The sequence below is a fragment of the Tribolium castaneum genome, chromosome 2 (genome assembly GCF_031307605.1).
Source record: "Tribolium castaneum strain GA2 chromosome 2, icTriCast1.1, whole genome shotgun sequence".
Classification (NCBI taxonomy): Eukaryota; Metazoa; Arthropoda; class Insecta; order Coleoptera; family Tenebrionidae; genus Tribolium; species Tribolium castaneum.
In genome coordinates, this window is record NC_087395.1 from 3,379,417 (window position 1) to 3,399,756 (window position 20,340).

Below are 20,340 nucleotides of genomic sequence, written 5' to 3' on the forward strand. Positions count from 1 at the left end.
TTATTTTTTTTAATGATTTTCTACTTTTATTGCTTTTTTTAATATTTGCATTTTTAACACAAAGTCTTTTAAGTTGTGAAATAAACGAAACTGACAAAATTCTTGAAATTATTTTTCTACTTAATTATATTAAGTACCTAGTAATTAAGTAATAAAAATTAAGTAGAATAATAGAATGAGTATATATTTGTTGCTTCAATTTTTTAATTATTTTCCTCGCGAATTGCTGTTCTTTAGATCTTTCTTAACCCAAATTCTTCAAATTTCACTTATGTTCTCCTTCTGTAGTAGTAATTAAATGGAAAACTTTCAGTTTTGCTTCTTATTTTTTATAGCAGTGTCATCGTTCAAGCAATTAAAGCCAATGTGTAATGAAAGGTTTTATGTTAAAAGTTAAAAGACTGAACCAAAAATTATTGTGTTCACAAAGCTCTCATTGAATAAAAATGTGTATCTATGTACTTCAGAAAGTAATCTATCCAAAATAATTTACCTAATAATAGTCATAAATTCAGATAAAAAATTAACTTGAAATATTTTTAGTCAGCCACACTCAGTACGTATCGACTCGTAAACAACAACATGACATATTTTTTACTGAAACCAAATAATGACATGATAACTGGTTATGAAATTATATTAGTAATAATAATTAACAAAATTGCACAATTTGTGGTAAAATGTTTATTAGTTGTTGTTGAAAAACGTATGTTTTTAAGACGGCAAAAATACAAGTTACTGCCTTGAAATGGAATCAATAACCGCAGCAGGAAAACTAATTTTTTTCTATCACATGACATTTTATATACAACACGAATCACCAGTAATCTCCACGTTTGATTAGGAATGGATATTAGAAACACAAAAAAGTAAAAAGCAAATAAACTGTTTTATTGTACATATCAAGGTAAATAAAATAAATTCTCTATTTAGTGTTACTCTATGACTTTTCAAAATTTTTTTTTCTAATTTTGTTTAGAATTTTTTCAGAGTGAAGATCTAAAATCTAGACGCTTTTTGAAACCGTTTTATAGCTTTGCGTAGAATTTTTCTAGATTATTGTTTAGCATTGTTTCTGTACTGTTTTCTAGATTTTTCTCAAGAGTCGTTTTTAAATCGGAAATCTGAGCTTTTTTTTAAATAATTTTATTAACATATCTTGTTCTATCTTCTTAAAAATCTTACTTGGATTCTATTTAAAATGCTTCCTTAGTTTATTTAAAGTCGTTTGTAGGTCTGAAATCTGTTTTCTTCTGTAACTAATTTTAAAAACCCATTTTTTTATTCTTTCATAAAAATTCTTTTACTAAAAATTATTTTATAAACATTCCTTTTGTCTTTGTTCTATCTTCAAGTACTTTTTTTAAAATGTTTCTACAGTTTTGTCTAAATTTTTCTAGATTTTTGTTTTTCTACCCTTCTCAAGATTCTTCTTAAGAGTATTTGCTTTTTGTTTAAAATTTAAAATTGCTCTAGATCTGAAATTTGGACTATTTTTTAGATGATTTTATAAATTCATCTTCTTCTATCTTTCCTCCAGAATTTTTCCTGATTTTTCTTTAGCATTTGGTTTTATTTTGTCTTCACCTGTAAATTTTTCTCAAGATTACTTACTAATTATTTTCTAAAGCCGATTGTTGATCTGAAATCTAACTTGTTTTTTAGATAATTTTATAACCCTTTTTTTTGATTTTGTTATAAAAATTCTTCTTCAGATACTTCTTTACATTTATTTTCTAGACTCTACTCAAAATTGTTTAACAAACTTTTCTTCTGTTTTTGTTCTATCTTCTTCGAATTCACATTTAGATTTTGCTCTGCATCTTTTCAAAATATTTCTACTGGTTTGCTTTAATTATTTTAGATTATTGCTTAGCATTGTTTTTGTATTCTTTTTAGGAGTTTTATTAAGGTTATTTAATTTTGTGCCAATGTTGTTTCAAAATTTTTGTGAAATTTTATAAAACCATCTTGTTCATTTTTTTCTAAATTTTTATTTGGATTCTACATTGCATTTTTTTAAAATTGTTCTCTAGTTTCTTTTAATTTTTTTCAGCATTTTGTTTTTATTTTGTACTCTTCTTTAAATTGTTTGTACGTTTTTTTTACATTTTTTTCTAAAGCCGTTTGTAGCTCTGAATTTTGTATTCTTCTTTAGATAAACCCGTCTTTTGATTCTTTTATAAAAAAAATTTTTGATGCTTTTTAACAATCGTCTTCTAGAGTCTAATCAAAATTTTTCTATAAACAATTGTTCTATCTAACTGCGTTTTTTCAAAGTAATTGTTTAGTTTATTTTAGAATTTTTCTAGATTTTTCTTTTTCTTTTCTGTTTTTATTTAGATAATTGTTATTTAGATAATTTTATAAACTCACCTTGTATCTTCTCTAAATTTTTATTTAGATTGTACACTGCGCTTCTTAAAAAAATTCTTTTTTAGTTTCTTTAGGAATTGCTCTAGATTTTTATTTAGCATTTTGTTTGTTATATTATTTTAGATGTAGATTTGAAATATATCTTCTTTAGATAATTTTATAAACCCATCTTTTGATTCTTCTAAGCATTCGCCTCCAGATGCTTCTTTGCAATTATTTTCTAGATTATACTCCAAATTATTTTACAAACACTTTGTTTATCTTTGTTTTATCTTCTCCAAAGTTTTATTTTTTGGATTTTTCTTTAGCATTTTGTTTCTGATCTCTAAATGTTTTTAAAAATTTTTTTTTGATTTTTTTTTAAAGCTAAAATTTATTATTTTTTTTTACATAATTTTATGTACTTACTTTATTCTATCTTCACCAAATTTTTATTAAGAGTCTACACTAGGTGTACATCTATCTAAAATTTTTCCTTAGTTTTGTATAGAAATTTTCTTCATGTTTATTTAGCATTTTGTTTCTGAATTCTAAATTTTTTTTAATTCCTTTTTAAAGCCGTAAATATAGGGTGATTCAAAAAAGTTGGACAAACTCTTGTATGGTGATAAAAGACGTTCAGTTAAGCACAAAAATGAAGTTAGATTTTGTTTTAAAACTACTCTTTATATTTTTTATTTGTTTTTTTTTAGCAATAGTATCGATTTTTGCTCTCGAATTTAATTTATTGTCGAATTTACAATTTTTTTATTTGTTTTGCACATAACTTTGAAGAGCTATATCTCATGAGAAAAGGCTCAAACAATTTTTTGTCATAGGGACTATTAATTTAGTTTGATATCTTTTATTAGCACCCAAGAGATTGTACGGTACTTTTGAATCACCCTCTATGGTAGGTCTAAAATCTAAACTCTTAGATTATTTTAGAAATACTTTTCTAAGTTCTTCATTAGACTGTACTTCTTAATTTTTAAATTTTTGTTAGATTATTCTCTCATGTTGTTTCTGTACAAAACTTAACATTCTAAAAACAAAGTTAAATAATTTAAATAATAAAATTTTGTTTCAAATAATTTTTTTAATAATAAATTATGTATCAACTAAGAACACGATTTTGGAATAGACCATGTTTTTAAAGAATTATTGACGGGTCTAAATGATCTTTAAAAATTCTAAGAATCTAACCTGTAGATTATACATTTAAGTTAATTTTTCTTTTAACCAAGATTTTTTCACATATCTGTCTATTTAAAATATTAAGGCCCAGTTTCTAATATGATTAAACTTAAGTTAAGTCTATGGCTTCGATAGTTATTAGCATAGTGTTTACCTGATTTGTATTGCTATATGTTTTAACTGCGGTTTAAATTTATTTCTCTGTTAAATATGTTACCAGAAAATAAATAGGTTAGACGTTTTGTCGTGTTATTTCAGGCCTGATTTGCGCACAAGGCGACTTATGGAAAGATCAACGCAAATTCGTCCACAACACCTTACGAACTCTTGGTGCTTCCAAAGTGAGTCCAAACCGACCCACCATGGAAGCCCTAATCCTGCACCACGTCTCAGACCTTGTCCAAGTAATGAACTTTGCCTTGCTCATGTAAGATACATTCAAAAAAATTAAAATTCTTTCCAGCACATTAAAAGCCTCGGTGAATCCGTCACTCTGGACCCTCTTGACTCGCTCCGCCATAGCCTTGGCTCGGCCATCAACCAAATGGTGTTCGGTAAGTGTTGGTCACGAGACGATGCCACTTGGAAGTGGCTGCAACATCTTCAGGAAGAGGGGACGAAACACATTGGGGTTGCCGGGCCTTTGAATTTTTTGCCGCTTTTAAGGTGCTAGTTCAGTCAAATAAGCCTTTAAGTCAAAATGTTGGGGATAAGCTTACATTTTTATATGAAAACGTTTAGTCAAAAAAATGTGTTCTTTTAACTCTTAAGAAAGGGTTGAAAAAACGAAAATAAAGTGTTTTATAAAAATTATTCAAAATTTGTGAGAGCTAGAAAAATGTTCACTTGACTTTTTTTGATATCATTCAAATTAACAGCGTTTAGGATGGTTTATGTAAAGACATGATCATAAGCACTTGATTGATACGTAAATTTTTTTGCTGATTTCAAAACCAAAGCTCATTTTTGGATTTGAAATTATCTTCATTATGAAAAATTTACAACAACTTAACGTTGGGCATTTATTCAAAAACTTTATTTTTTTGCAAAGGATTCCACAATGATTGCAGATTTTTACGTAGTTACAGTTACACAAGGCTGAGTATTGTAACGTTGTACATTTGTGTATTGAAATTTTCTTGCTGCAAGAAAAAATTTCATTTTAAAAGATAGACTTCTACATATCGAGGTGAAATAAAGCTAATACTTCAAACATGTTTTTGGTGCATGAATCCTTCCAATATCTCTAATACTCGAGGACTAAAAATGATGAACGATAAAAAACTAATTAAAGTCACGTCAAAAAAATTGTTTGAAATGAATTTAAATTTCGTCATTTTTTTAGTTTTATTAAATAAGTAGGGATTAGGAAATATAAAGAGATTCTTTTGACTTTTTTATAAATTTGATAATTTTGACAATTCCAACGAAGATTCTTATGTATTTCTGTACCCAAAAACAGTATGTATTTTTTAATGATTATGTCATTAGACTTATTATCAAAGCAGTAAAGGAAGTGAGAAAAAATAGATTTAAATTAAAAAAGACCAACAAAAATGTAAAAGAAATTGAAATTGATCGAAAGATAAAATAATTAAAAATTAAAAGATTTTGGACCAATTATAGCATATTTGTTCTAAAGCAACGGTTAACAATATAATTTCTAGATTAGAAAGCAACAAAATTAAAAGATTACAGATTTAAGAAAAAATTAATGTATTTTTTTGGTTTCTGCAAATAAAAAGAAATTTGAAAATGTTCTAAAAACTAAATTTGAACGGGAAACTATGAAATAAAAAAAATTTACCAAGAAAACAAAATACAATTAATCTCAAGCAGAAAACGAAGTGAATAAATAGAGATTTTAAATTAAAGTAACTAACTATAACTAAAGGCAAAGATATGTAAAAGAATTTAGGTACCTCTAAAAAACAGCTTACATATAAATGTGAAATTAGGTTCAAAGGATTTTTTGAGCAATTGCACCTGTGTTCAGCAGAGTTTTTGTAAAACAAACAGTTATAAACTAAATATTTAGATTTAATTGTTTTTCAAGGTTCAGTTGTCTGTTGTCTTCATAATTTTTGATCCTTCGCTAAAATGCGAGCAGATGAGACATAGACTTTTACACTGAAGTGGTATTTTGAGTTAGGTTCTAAATTGCTGCCGTTGATGATACGCATTGATGAATTATTACTGTATTAGTGATCATAATGTTTGAAATTATAAAAAAAAATAACAGATACAAAATTAGAGACACAAAAAATTTATTTTATTTGATTGTTTATTTATACAAAATTTTTGGTTAATGAAATGAACCCTTAGAACTTTTCTTAAAGGGATTCTGTAATTGAAACCTATAAACTTGAATAAAAAGATAACTAAAACTATTCATTACACATTAATTTATAATACCTACGGCTTTACATTTGATTTGTGTTTATTTACGTTTTACATTAATGGAAGGTGATTGCAGTAAAAAACGATTTATGTTGGGCTTTCTGGGGGAGGTTGCTTTAGGGAAAAATGCATAAACATTTATTATAATATTGTTATTACATATTTTTAAGTTGCATAATTAAATATCTTTTATGTAAGTTTAAAATGATTAATTTCTTCTTCCCACAAAACCTTTTCCCGCTTCTTATATCTACAATCTAACATCGTTTAATTATCTTTAAAAGCTTTTATTTAACGTGCTTTGTTGTCTGTCTGTCTGTTTCATATTTTTGGAGCCAAATTTGAAGGGTTCCCGTTGTCCCAATGAATTAAAATTTTGCATACTTACTTAATCTGCGTGACAATGCAACCCTATGTGGTTAAATACTCCCTAAATTGGTCATAACAATACGGCATTACAGAATTACTTATTTAACAGAGTTTCCAAAGCTTTTATAAATTTTTAAATCCTAATTAGTAAACAAAAATATTTTTCTCTGATAGAAAAACATTAGTTTTTACATTTTAATGCATCTTTTAAATAAAAGCTTTTTTCTAAAAAAATATTTTTTTTATTTTTTTATACCTAGTTCATAAAACATAATTAACTGCTTTCTCGAGGTTAATCTGCTTTTTCATAATGCCAAGATTTAATAAATTTTTATTTCAGCATGTTTTTTATTTTAATAAAGTTCTGTTTTCTTTCACTGGTTTCCTTCGATGCATAATTAATCTTTTGTATATGTTAAGTAAAGAAATTTTTCTGTTTTTATTTTTTTGGTGTTTCTGCGTTTTTATTCTAGCGTTTCTCATTTCTTTAAGTAGGCAAAAAGACCTTTTACATTTTGTTTTTTAAATTAGTAAAAAGCAATAGAGTATGTATGTCATTTTAAAGAAATATAAATTGAATAAAATATTTCAGTTTGTTTAACTAAAACTAAATTAACTAAAATTTTAAAGCTATTGTCTAAAAATTGATCACAATCTCAAGTGTTTTTTTAGTCTTTCCTAGTTTCCATAAGTTTCGAAATTGAAGAAGTTGACTTAACACCGAAAAACGGACAGCCTGTATATAAGTTTTTTATACTTGTTTTGTTTTTGTTTGGTTTCTTGATGCTTCATAGTCTCTCTGTTCTTAATTTTAAATAAATATATATTTCTGTTTTTACTTTCTTGGTATTTCTATTTTCTTGTTCTTGTGTTTTCTATTTTTCTATATAGGCAAAAGAACCATAAATAGTAGTTTCCCATAGTTCGAATATTGAACTCTTTGAAGATATGTAAAAGTGTTTTACACTAGTAATACCAGAGTTATTTGACAAAAAATAGACAAAAATTAAAAAGTTTTTTCAAATGTGATCTTCCGTCTTTTCGGGTTTCCCTAAATTTTTTTTAGTCTAAATAAGTCTCACCTGTCGATTTTTTCTAAATGTCGCTTCTTTCTTTTTTTGGTTAGTTTCTTTTTGCTTCAAAATTCTTTTGTAAAAAAAAATTTTCTGTTTTAGTTTTACTACGGTTTGCGTTGTGGAGATGAGTTTTTTCTCTTTGTTATTTATGCTATGATTACTAAAAATTAGAGTCTACAGGAAGATAATATACCGAAAAACTACATTTTATTTTACAGATCTTTGCAGAAATTGTTAAAAACAGTAAGCCAAACACAAACCGTCGTTAACTGACCCATATTTCATATTTTTAAGCAATTCAGCAAGTGTGCTTAAAGAAGTCAAAGAACGTTCGCTTCCTATCGTGCGAGTGAAGCTTTAACTTTTATTCAATTAGCAAGATGCACTTGATTATTTAATAATATCAAAAAAGTCAAAAGAACATTTTATTTCCTTTACTTATTTAAAAAGCCAAAAAAGTAACGCAATAGTAGGTACTAGATTACGAAATTTTATACCTTCCCGAGTGTTAAAGCAAAAAAATTCTTGACTAAAAATTTTTATATGCTTCACAGTAACTTTTTCCCCAGTATTTTGATTTAAAAGCTCATTTGACTGGACTATAACTTTGTCTTCAGGTTTTTGCCAAAGTCAAAACAAACAATAAATTTCTTAACCGAGGGAATCCGAGACACCCACCAAATATATCGCGAAATAATCGAAGAGCAAAAAAATTCGTCTAACGAAACTGTTAGTAATGTCATCCAAGCGTTTCTTGCTGAGAAAGAGAAACGAAAAAATGAAGACAGTGTTAAGTTCTACAACGACCAACAATTTCATTACTTGTTGGCTGATATTTTCGGGGCCAGTTTGGACACGACTTTGACCACGTTACGGTGGTACGTGCTGTACATGGCAGTGCACCAAGACGTCCAGAAAAAAGTGCGATCACTTTTAAATGATCTAACACTTGAACAAATCGCAATGGTGCCATATTTTGAAGCAACTATTGCTGAAGTTCAGAGAATTCGACCGGTCGTACCTGTGGGTATTCCACACGGAAGTGTGGAAGAGCTGGAAATTGCTCAGTATAAGGTTCCACCAGGTACCATGATAGTACCATTACAATGGGCAGTTCATATGGATGCGAATATTTGGGACGAACCTGAAGTGTTCAAACCTGAACGGTTTATCAACGAAGAAGGGAAGTTTTTCAAACCGGAAGCTTTTATTCCGTTTCAAGCGGGTACGTTTTTTTTGGCATGCTCTGTTGTCTATCCTAGAGTTCCTTCTTTATCATTCTTTATTAAAATTTTTGTTAGTAACTTATGTCGGAGGTTTATGTAAAAAATAATTTCAAGGTTATAATTTTTGTCAAATGCATAAAATGACATAATTTTACGTCAAATTTAACCAGGGACGTAGAAATTTTGGGATTACTATTTAAAAAAAGAAAATAATTGAATACCTGCCAATATTAATATTCACATTTCTGAAATTTTTCGATATTTATTTTAATATTAAATACATAACTTAAAACATACTTCAATGCTAAAAATGCTTTTCTTTCAGTCACAATTTTTAGTTAAACATCTCTTCCCAAAAATTGGTCATCAAGAACCCTTCATATTTCCTGTCGTCTTTTTAAATTTTCTAAAAAAATGATATTGAAGGTGTTCTCGTATGAAAAATCGTGAATTCCCAATAACTTTATAATTTGAAACAGAATCTAAACTTCACGTAGATGCTAAAGGCGGCCAAGCAGCGACAGGTTCAACTTTCCTAAAAATTAGAACCAATTTTGGGTTCAAGTACCTACGTATTTTATAATTGCATAGACAAATTCCCAAAATCTCATAGATTGTACATAACATTATTTAGACATTCCACTTTTCCAAATGCTTGTTAATAATAAACGTAAAACTTGGCAGGAAAGGTTCAAATTCTCTCTCTTAAGTTAAGGAAAAAATGTTTATGATGAAGAGTTTAGACGTAAAATTCTTGTACTTACGAAGAAATCTCTTTTAAAATTTGGAGTTCATATAAAAAAACAGTGAATTGACGACGACTGCCAGTCTAAACCATTTCTAAACGCAGTTAGTCGACGAAAAATGTAAAAAAAAATTACAAATTTATTTGACTTTTCGCCAAATTTCAAGTGTAACACCACTGATTTCTATCCTAATTTGTTTTTTTTTACACATTCCAACCGATGTAAATGAAACAAAATTTCGTAAATTGACATTCAGTGTCTCAACTCTCCCAATATAAGAACTCTAGTCTGTCCGAATTAGCTCATTATAAACAATTGACAACTAAAATACGAAGCTGTAATCAACACCATTCGATAGAGAGAAAAAAATTCTACTGTTAGGTTTTTCATGTCAAAATCATTAAAATCAACATCCTGTCCCCTACTGGAACTAAGATATTGTCATTTGGAACAGTTCTTGTTATTCCAATAAGCTGAAATTTTGCATACACACGTAGTTTCCGTAATATTCCAATAACATTTATTTAATAAGTAATTTAGGAGTAATTTTGGTACAAACCAATAAATAAATAAATAAAACATGACATTAAAACTTAAAAAAATTGACACACAAAAGACTATCTTTTTGTTCTTGTCTTACTTTATATTGAGGATAAAATTACTAAATATGAAACCTAAACAAAAAAATAAAAGTAAAGAAAACTGGCCCTATATAAAATAAAGCAAGAATAAGAGAAATATAAATCTGTTTTTAATTAATTCTTTAATTATTTATTTAGACATTATTTGGGCGAAGTTTAGCCGAGGCTAAACCAAGTACAAAAATAACATACAAGAAAAAATAATGATTATAATAATCTTTGAATAGGGGAAGAAGAAGAAATATAATAAACAAAAATGTAAACAAAACAGGAAAAGGAAAATAAAAGAAAAGGTAAAAAATAAACCTTAAATGTTGGAAAAATAATCGCGGTTTGTCAGTTAGTTGAAATTTGCCTTATTATTCGAAGCAACAAATGTTAGACACAATCTACGGCGAGTGCCAAAAAATAATATCCTTTCTTGAAAAACTATACACGGTAAGTCAAAGATATCGAAATGAATCAAATGACATTGCAAATGGGATGTCAAAGTGCACGTTCTAAAATTATTTTTCCCCATACAGTGTGTTTCATTTTACAGTGCAGCCTTTAACATTGTTTTTTTTTAATGGCACTTCCTGTACATTTGTACATATTTACATTTGCACTTTTTTAGGCTTTATAAATTAGTTTAGTTTTTGCAGTTTGCTTTAACCGTTTAGAAGTTATTTAATTTTTTCTACAATTTAAAGCGTCTGCAGGCACATTATTAAAAAATCGCAGAGTGCTTAATTTTTGGGATATCAAGTTAGGACTTTGTCCGTGGCTAAACAAATGTCTGAGGTATCTCCGAAATTGTATTGTAGCATCACCTTGCTGTGACACATTCATTTTGGTGGTATTCGAAGGATTAACATGATTTTTTTAAGTAGCATTCCTTGTATTTTATTACGAAGTATTACATAGCGTCTCATTTTACATCTTTTTTATCTCTTAAGTTTTTTCCAAAAGTTGATAGTTAAAGAAATAATTCGATTTTTCTGAAAAATGCACACAAAATCTCTTCGATACTAATGTACCTGCTATGAAAAACAATACATTTTGACACACTAATGTCAAAATGGCATTCATAGTACGTCAAGTTTTGATTTTCTTGTGAAAATGAATTTTTCGTGTAAAATGCAAACCTACAAATCTCGAGACATATATTTTAATAAAATTTTGACAAAAAATTATTAAATAAAAATGATAGAAATTTACAATGGAGAAATAATGAAATAAAAAAACTGGGGTGTAAACAATCAACTGCGATAACATATTACTTGCAGTTACAAAACTGTTCAAAATGACGACTTTCTTAAGCAATAAAGTAATACATTGGTCAATTCTTTTTAAAAATTCACCGCGTCTAATGTGGCTTGATCAACTCTATGAAAAGGTTTTTATCATGCTTTTTTGCTTATTTTTTTTGGTAGTGTCGTCGTTTTTATTTTTTTATTTTTTATTTAATTATTTCTTATCAAAATTAAAGTTTATATCTTGATGAGATTTGTATGCGTTTTACATGAGAAATTCATTTTCACAACAAAATCAAAACGTGACTTAAAAAACGACAGTTTTTATGCAAATTGCAAAAACTAAACTGATTTATAGATTCCAAAAAAGGGCACATAAACATACAGGGGGTGTTATTTAAAAAACTAAAGGTTGCAGTGTAAAAATGAAACATCCCGCTCAAAAACTGACGCACGGTACGGTGTTGGGAAGCATGTGTAGATTACGGGCAAAATCTTGAAAAAAGTTCTAAAGTTGTATTTTAGAAAATCCGCAGGTACAAACCTATGCCGTTAACTTCTTCAGTTTTCATTATTTTTTAATGTTTCTATGTTTTACACCAAGTAATCGATTCCTAACAAAACGATGAATAATTATTTTTAAATTTACAAGCAGACTTTACTAATTTTTTGAATATTAAAAAAATAAAATTCATCAAAAAAATCACAATTTGTAGATATGTAATCAATTCTCTACCACACGCCATTGAGTTGGTGCTTCGGTTTTTGAGCACCCGGTATAGTAAAATAATTTTAGAAGGTACACTTTGACTTCTCATTTCTAGATATCTATAACAGAGTAGTTGCAAACTAGTACGCCCATATCAATGACTCACCCTGTATAAGAGTTTTTAATAATCATTGATTAATTGTTTACTCTGTTATCTAAATTTTTATCAGAAATAGTCTATTCTGTTTGATTTTTCTTACTATTTTGTGAATTGTGACACATATTTAAGACTAAAAGAATTTGTATCAAATGGTAATAAAAAATATACAGGGTAACATTTGAAAAAACCATTTGAAAACAGTTTCCGTTTAGACAAATGTCATAAAGGTAAATTCATAATATTATCTAATAGGTTTTCTCAATTCATTTGGAAATATGAAAATCTATATGGTTTGTTACACTTTTTTAACAAAATAAAAAATTATAATGGGGCGAATATAAAACTGAATCATCCGGTTATTCCTAATTGAAATGATAAAATTGTTACATAAAGTTATCAATTTTGTTCTGCAATGGCATTATTAAAGCGGTGACTGCCATTGTTTTCCTGTTGTTTTTTTTTCAAACGGCCCACTTAGTTACATTACTTACCAACACATACTAAACTGAAACACCCGCTGTATTTTATTAGGTACTATTATTTATTAGGAGTGTAAGTAAAACTGATAAGTTGTTATCCGAACGCAGTGAGGTCGTTAGATGAGTCGGAAGAACATAAAACGCATATACTGCGAATAATATACTGCTATTTTTTCTCCAAACTATAATATACCTATACAGGACACCATAAATTAATAGATCATTGAAGAAAACTAATCAATTTTTGTTGAAATACCAATCTAAAATCGAATAAAAAAATTCTTTGTATTGAAGTTATTGATAAATAACGAATTTTAAATAAATGGGATGTGGCAACGTTGCGTTACAGTTGTGATCGCAATAGAATTTGATCAACAATAATAATAAATAATTTTTGTAATGGTTTCGTAGGAAATAGTTCCCAGTGTTGGCATATCTACAAACTGTGATTTTTGTGACGAATTTTATTTTTTAAATAAAAAAAAACTCCTAAGATCTGATAGTAAATTTAAAAACAATTATTCATCGTTTTGTTAGGGAACGATTACTTAGTGCGAAACATAAAAACATTAAAAAATAATAAAAATTGAGGAAGTTAACAAAATAAGTTTGTAATTTCAGATTTTTTAAAATGTAACATTAGGAATTTTTTCAAGATTTTTCCCGTGATCTACACATGCTTCTCAACAACGTACCACACTAAGTTGGTGCACCAGTTTTTGAGCACCCTGTATAATTCGTCACATTTAAACTTTAAAGAAATATACAGGATGATTTAAAATACGTTCAGTTAAGCACAAAAATGAGGACAGATTTTTTTAAGCAACTTAATTTTGACATATTTTTTACTTTGATTTTCTTAGCAACGGTATGGATTTTGCTCTTTTGTTTCCTATAATGTCGAATTAAATTTATTGTCAAATTTGCAAGTTTTTTAATTGTTACGTTCATCATTAGTTGTCAAGTCAAGTCATTAGTTGTTGATTTTTTAAAAGGGATTTGTTTAATTAATCAAGAGCTGTCGTTTCCGGTAACTAAAGTCAAAAAAATATAATCTGAAACACCAAAAACTTAACTTAAAATTGTTATCAAAAATTTTTTGTCAGAGGGACTTTTAATTCAGTTTGATGTCCATTACCGACACCCAAGAGATTGTCTGGTACTTTTGAATCATTCTGTATATTGCTCAGACATATAAAAGCCTTATCTACATGAACATATAAATGAATGTTCTACGATCTACAAGCAGCGAATCTCGTTTTCAATTGTCACTTTTATTTTTACTTACCCTTAAGCTGTCAACAAAATTGTTCTTTCCTGAGAGCGAAAATTATTTCTTACTTTTTTTTACTCAACTATTGTAATAATTGTATTTTTTTAGGTAAAAGAATGTGTGTCGGTGATGAATTGGCTCGAATGTTCCTCTACCTCTTTGGTGCAGCTTTGGTAAAAAATTTCGCCATCAGTTGTATGGGAGAAGTTGATTTGACTGGAGATTGTGGCATTACACTAACTCCGAAACCTCACGAATTGATTTTTACAAGTTTGTAATTCTTTTGTATTAGAAGGAAAGGATAAAATAAAGTCAGTTTTCTATTAAAATTAAAAAAATTATATTAATTACACAATTATCATCTTGTACAGTTAGCAAGATCAAAAAATAAAATAGGGTGATATTTACAAGTGGCTTAACCTAGAACGATAAAATGGTGTGAAAGTTGCCAATTTACAGCAGGTAACGTGATACAATGGTACTTTTCGGCAACTGGACGATGACGTGACTAGCACTTAAAAATTAATACTAACATGAATGAACACTTGCAATGCACAGCCGAACAAGTCGGAGATCTCTTATCTAACTGAGGAATGTCTAAGTACTGTGCCTCGATATATAAATATAGGAAACGCATTCGGTCACCGTGCTCCTGACCCACTAGTGGCTGCCCGCTGGTCTGATGGTGCCCATCGAGTCCCACTCCATGGGTCTGGGCTTGAGACACACCCGGAACGCGTTGGGACTGATGGTCACCCCCGCCACGCCCTTCAAGCTGGGGAGGGTCTCCCCCGTGGGCACGCAGATGTCGAACGAGTGCAGCAGCGAGGAGAAGAAGGAGAAGATCTCCATGCGGGCCAAGATCTCCCCCAAACACATCCTCCTCCCCACCCCGAAGGGCAGAAAGTACTCAGGCTTGACCACTTTGCCTTCAGCGTTGATGAACCGGCTCGGGTTGAAGCGCTCCGGCTCGTGCCACAGACTGGGGTCCATGTGGACAGAGTGCAGAAGGGGCACGATCTGGGCATGCCGTGGCAGATGGAACCCGTTCAGTTTCAAATCCCTGAAACGAACGTTACGTATGTTAAATTGCGTCCTGCGTGCGGTGTTATGAAATTGATTGGGAAATTGTCTGCCCCGTGTGGCAGTTCAACGACCCAACTGCTGAATTTTCGACCGGGACACTTTCACTTTTTTATGGCTGCGAATCACTAGGACGAAGACTGTGAAATCTTAACGCGATTAGGAGACGCAACGAGACACAAAATATAAACATAGCAAAAATATATCAAAAAAAACAAAAATGTTGAGTTAAAAATTTTCAAGAGATTATTTGAAATTTAAAATTTGCCCTCTGTTCCATACATGGTGACGTTTAGTTCAGCAACTTAATTTTACTATATGTTTTTACTATATTTGTTTAAATTGTTTTGTACATCATAAGACATTAATTCTTGATTTTTTTTCAACAAGTATCTGTTTATTGTTGCAAGATCTGTCGTTTCCGCTAACTAAAATAAAAAAATATAATCTGAGGCATCAAAAACTTGTCTTAAAAATTTAACTTTGAGGAGCTATATCTCGTAAAAAAAGGATCAAACAATTTTTTGACAAAGGAACTTTTAATTCAATTTGATGTGTTTTATCACCACCCGAGAGATCGTCCGACACTTTTGAAACACCCTGTATTTAGTATGGCAGATACACTCATTACCTACTTGAAAAAGCAAAAAGACAAAAATGTTGAGCTTTGCATTTTTGATAAGCTAAGAAATATTAAATATTCAAAATTCGTCCCTATTTTTTAAAACGCTGTAAATGCGATTAAAGTTGTAGAGAATTAAATTTGTTTTTAAAAACTCAAACACCACGTGACCAAATTAAAGCAGTTATTCGCGTTGTTAACTTTTAACAACGAATTAAATTTTAATAGAGCTTTCTATAAACCGGACCCTATTCTCTTTCACGTCAACGAAACTGAAAATTATTTATAATAATAATCAATATTAATATTATTATTAGTTTTAAAAGTTGTGGTTTTCGTATATCCAGAAAGTACGGAAAACTATAACATAGAAAACGAAACGAGATACAAAATATTAGGATATTCTGACCCGGCAAAGTAAAAATGAGACACCAAATTACTTGGAAAAAAAAATAGAAATCTTGAGCTTTGCAGTCTTAACAGACAATTAAAATTTTCATGAATTACAGAAAAAAAAAATAGATTTTGCGCTTCGTCAAGTAACGCAATGTTAATTTATACCTAAATGGCAGAACATACAAATATGGTGTCTAGAACTGTTTTATTTTATTTTAACTTTATTTCCTACACAATTTTTGTATCTTCAACCGTATTCCCAGCGTTTTGATAAATTTGCGACGGTGCGCTTAGAATTATCAATGTGCGAACGCTGGGAATACGGTTGAAGTTACAAAAAATATGAAAGGAACAAAGTTGTAGAGAATTAAATTTTGTACAAAAAAGTCTACGACACCACTATTTGTATTTCAACGGTTTAGGTATAAAATAACTTTGCAATCCTTGACCACCGGCAAAATGAAGCAAATCCGTCGCTTGCGCATTTTTGAACGACTTTAGGTAGGAATATGGTTTCGCGGACATTTTTGTAAGAAATTTTATTTTCTACAAGTTTCTTCCTAACTTTTTTCTTGCATTTGATACAGTATTCGCAGCGTTTTGAAAAATATGGGACATAGTGCAAATTGGTAAAAGTTTATTTTTTTTAATTTAGTTTACAATAAAATTTTTGCATTATGTTTGATGCTCTATCTGCCTGATTTTTTTGTTGACCTTGAGCTAACCGTTATACAAATACAACCACTTTTTCAAACTTATTGCCCTGAAAACTTAGACGGTAATGGAACAACTGCGCTCTCTGACGACACTAACCGAACTACTGAAGACGGCAACGTTTTATTTGTACGTCGTTTCGTATCCTAACTCATATATCCGTAATTTTACATTTAGGAGCCATAATGTAATTCAATGAGATAATCGATTATTTTAGAAAATTTCCTCAAAAAATACAAAAAAAACTGTTGGAACGGATTAAAATTTACACCTTTTTTGAGCACTTAAGCACGCAGTTGGAGAAGAAACTAAATTTTTTAATAAAAGTAAGTCAGATGGTTTTTTGCTCAGCTTCTTCGCACGTCTCGTCGAGTCAAAAAGATAAATAATCAAAATGAAAACAAAAAACCTCATAAATGTAAGTATTTAAAAAAACGTCCTGTTCAAAGATTTGTTTAAAAAAACATTGACATGTTAATTTCCGTTCAACACATGAAAATTACGTGTAAATAGAAACGCAAGATCTAGTGTTTCACTTTTCCCAAAACTAAAAAAATGAAGACTGACTAATTGAAATTGTGCATAATTCTTGACATTTGCCCTTTTTGCATTTAGACAATTGATTTTGTATAATTAAGGTTTATATTGTAACATTTGTCAAATAAAATATTTTCTGACATATTATCTTTAATTAATGAAAACGATGCACAAAGCCGTAAACACGGATTTACCCAAGTCATTTAAAAATACTTCTCGATAGAAGTAGTATTTTTTTGTGTGTTATATTATTATTAATTCTCGCACACCGTTCCGAGCGATAAGATTTCACTTCACAAAGTAACTAAAACGAAAGCCTACCTTGTGGGTGCGTGTGTCGTGCCCATTGGAACAATGCTGGAAATCCGCAACACTTCCAACATCGTCGACTCCGTCACAGGCAAATAGGGCAAATCCTCCAACTTGGGGAGCCGACGACGTCCAACCACTTGGTCCAACTCCTCTTGCACTGCCTTCATCACTTCGGGGTGATGCAGCATGAAGAGGACGGCCCACTGCAGCGAACTTTTGATGGTTTCCATCCCGGCGGAGAACAAATCGCCCATGATTTGCTGCATCTGACGGTCTAAACCCGAATTATCAGCACCCGGACGTGGCCAAGAGACACAATGACTTACCGTGGTCTTTGCCCTCGAAGAGGTGATCACCGGTGCCTTCCTCATCCGCCTTCTGAATCTCGTACAAGTAGGTGTCCAACAGGTCACGCAGGTGGGATGGGTCGAAGCTTTTGCGGTGCTCTTCGATGGTTTCTTGGAGGAATTGCGCCATTTCGGCACGGTTCTGTTGTAAATAACGTGGTTTAGTTGTGAAAAATTTGACAAATCAGGCGTTTTACCTTTGCGATTTTTTCGCGTGTTTGCCGTTGTCCCGGTAAATATTTCAAGATGGGGATGAAGAACGAAGCTTCCAGTGAACTGAACAGTTTGAATCCTTCGTCAATGAGAAACATGAAGCGTTTGAAACGCTCGTCATTATGCGAGAATCTGACCGACATTAAAATATCACAAATCACGTTCGATAAAGACACGGCCAAGACAGGGTTCAAGTCAATGGGAGTATCTTTGCGCGCGGTCAGAACCGAGAGGAACTCTTCGACCTCTCTCATGATGCGATTTTCCATTTGTGTTTTGCGACTCCCGATGTACGACATCCCAAAGTGTCGCAAACCATCGTGTAAGAACCGTCTCTGGTCCTTCCACAATTTCCCGGCCGTATTAATCACACCTTTAATACGAAAGAGAGTATTAATTTTGTTCGTACGGTGGAACGGACCCGACTTACCATAACCGTCCAAAAGTGTGGTAAATTCGGTGATGGGCCTCCCAGTAAACTCCTCCTTCCTGAACGCGTCCCGAATCATCTTGTAATCACTCAACACGACAATAAGTTGCGACCCGAGCCGGGTCGAGATAAGCGAGCCGTATTTATGGGTCAGATCCCTGAAGTGCAGGTGCAGGTCGCCTTTGAGGAAGGGCAGCGAGCCCAAGATGGGCAACCCCCATGGGCCCGGTGGCAGCGCGCTGGCCTCCTTCAGCATCTGGACGAGACGTACCAGGAACAGTACCATGAGGAAGACGGCCAACACTTTGGTGGACAGCTCCTCGGCGAGGAAATTCCACAACACTAAGCCACTGTACACGAACATGATGCACCGTGAAATATTCGCGTGGTGCACAGGTATCTATGGTGTTTGACAACACTAAGCATTGCTTATATAGTTGGGCTTACGAGCAACTTAAGACGAATGAGTGGGGAGTACTGGCTGAGGAGGAGCGATGGCGAGTGGCCAATGAGAGGGCTCGGGGCCCCTTCTCTATTGGATGCAGTCGGGATGCAGTTCATTCATGGTTCCAGTGTGGTACCAGAGGTTGGAAGTGGAGGTTGCGCTGGGGTTTTCCTTGACCTCGCTTCGGCAGGCGACGGATTTTAAAAGTGCAAGTTTTTGCACATGTGGCCATGACCGTTTATGATTGGTGTTGCGTAATGTTGTTGATGGGTTCTGGCGATTTGTGTGGTTTTCGTACTTCGCATGAGGAGAATAAGAGCACTTCAATATTTTAACCCAGTAATTAAAAATGGATTAAATCTGGATAAAAGTTAAATAAAAAATTGTCTATTGAAATCTTTGTTGAAATAAAAAATATCAAAGACGGGGATGTTGTACCTGAAAAAAGTGCACTTATTTCTTGATTATTCTGATATTTAAAAAAATGTTTCGTTCTTTTCCTGGTAGCAGCAACACAAACTTGATCAACGTTTAATAAGCTGGAAGAAAAGTTGCAAAAATCGTAATCAAGGAAGAGCAATTTAGAATCTTGTTTACACCTAAAAAACTCAATGATTTTGAAAGGTTTATGTTTTAGGTGTTTGTTATGCTAGAATTTTGTATACAAGAAGCTGGTAATAATTTCACAGAAATTGGCGTTGGCTATCAACGCTGTTTTCACATAAATACGATTTTTTTCTACAATTCCTAATCATAAATACGGATTAATTAATTAATATCAATTAATAAAATTTAAAAGATTAATTAAGCAACATTGGATGGTTTCTATAGTGTAGTGTTTACCAACCGGTGGTGTATAAAAGGGGTTTGCCCAAAAAAGTATTGTAATGGCGGAATTTTATAAAATGGCTAACGTAACAAATTACAAAATTTATTTAACAAAATTGGCAACAGCTCATTGTCTCTGAGGGCCATAAATTGTTTTTGTCCCAAAAAAATTCTTTAAAAAATTAATTGTTTTCATTTTCATGATTCAAGATTCGTCAAAATTTAGACTTTTACGGATTCTAGATAGATTTCTGTTTGTTTTTATCGAACATCTGAAGACAGTTATTACCACTTTGTGCCTATGAAAAAGGAACTCAATTATTATTATTATTATTATTATTAATAGGAACAGAGATAATATTGTATTATAATATTATGGACAAAAATCGGCATTGGACGCTTCTACTGCAAAACAATTTATTTAATTATTATATGTTGTGAAAATTGGCTATAAGTTTTCAGTAATTTATTTGAACTTAAATGGACTTGAAGTTAGAGCACGTTCTAATTACTTCTTTAGACTTAGTTCAAAAATAAAATTGGCACT

At 31.0% G+C, this 20,340-nt stretch overlaps 2 protein-coding genes across 4 annotated transcripts in view; one reads left to right on the plus strand and one right to left on the minus strand.

The window, feature by feature from the left end:
* The window catches only part of phtm (phantom), a 102,698-nt gene extending 88,554 nt beyond the window's left edge, over positions 1–14,144 (plus strand). For all 3 annotated transcript variants that reach the window (XM_963384.4, XM_064354673.1, XM_064354672.1), the window contains exons 3-6: positions 3,811–3,956; positions 4,016–4,218; positions 8,015–8,622; positions 13,975–14,144. In XM_963384.4, the coding sequence (XP_968477.1) occupies positions 3,811–3,956; positions 4,016–4,218; positions 8,015–8,622; positions 13,975–14,144 (1,127 nt within the window). The remainder of the gene's footprint in view (positions 1–3,810; positions 3,957–4,015; positions 4,219–8,014; positions 8,623–13,974) is intronic.
* A 38-nt stretch (positions 14,145–14,182) lies between these two features.
* On the minus strand, positions 14,183–18,918 carry Cyp18a1 (cytochrome P450 CYP18A1). Its single transcript, NM_001130436.1, has 5 exons — positions 18,521–18,918; positions 18,075–18,463; positions 17,857–18,019; positions 17,540–17,804; positions 14,183–14,929 (listed from the first exon to the last, which is right to left on the minus strand). Exons 1-5 carry the CDS (start codon positions 18,882–18,884, stop codon positions 14,527–14,529), a joined length of 1,584 nt encoding a protein of 527 aa, NP_001123908.1. The 5' UTR covers positions 18,885–18,918; the 3' UTR covers positions 14,183–14,526.
* Between the last annotated feature and the right edge of the window lie 1,422 nt (positions 18,919–20,340).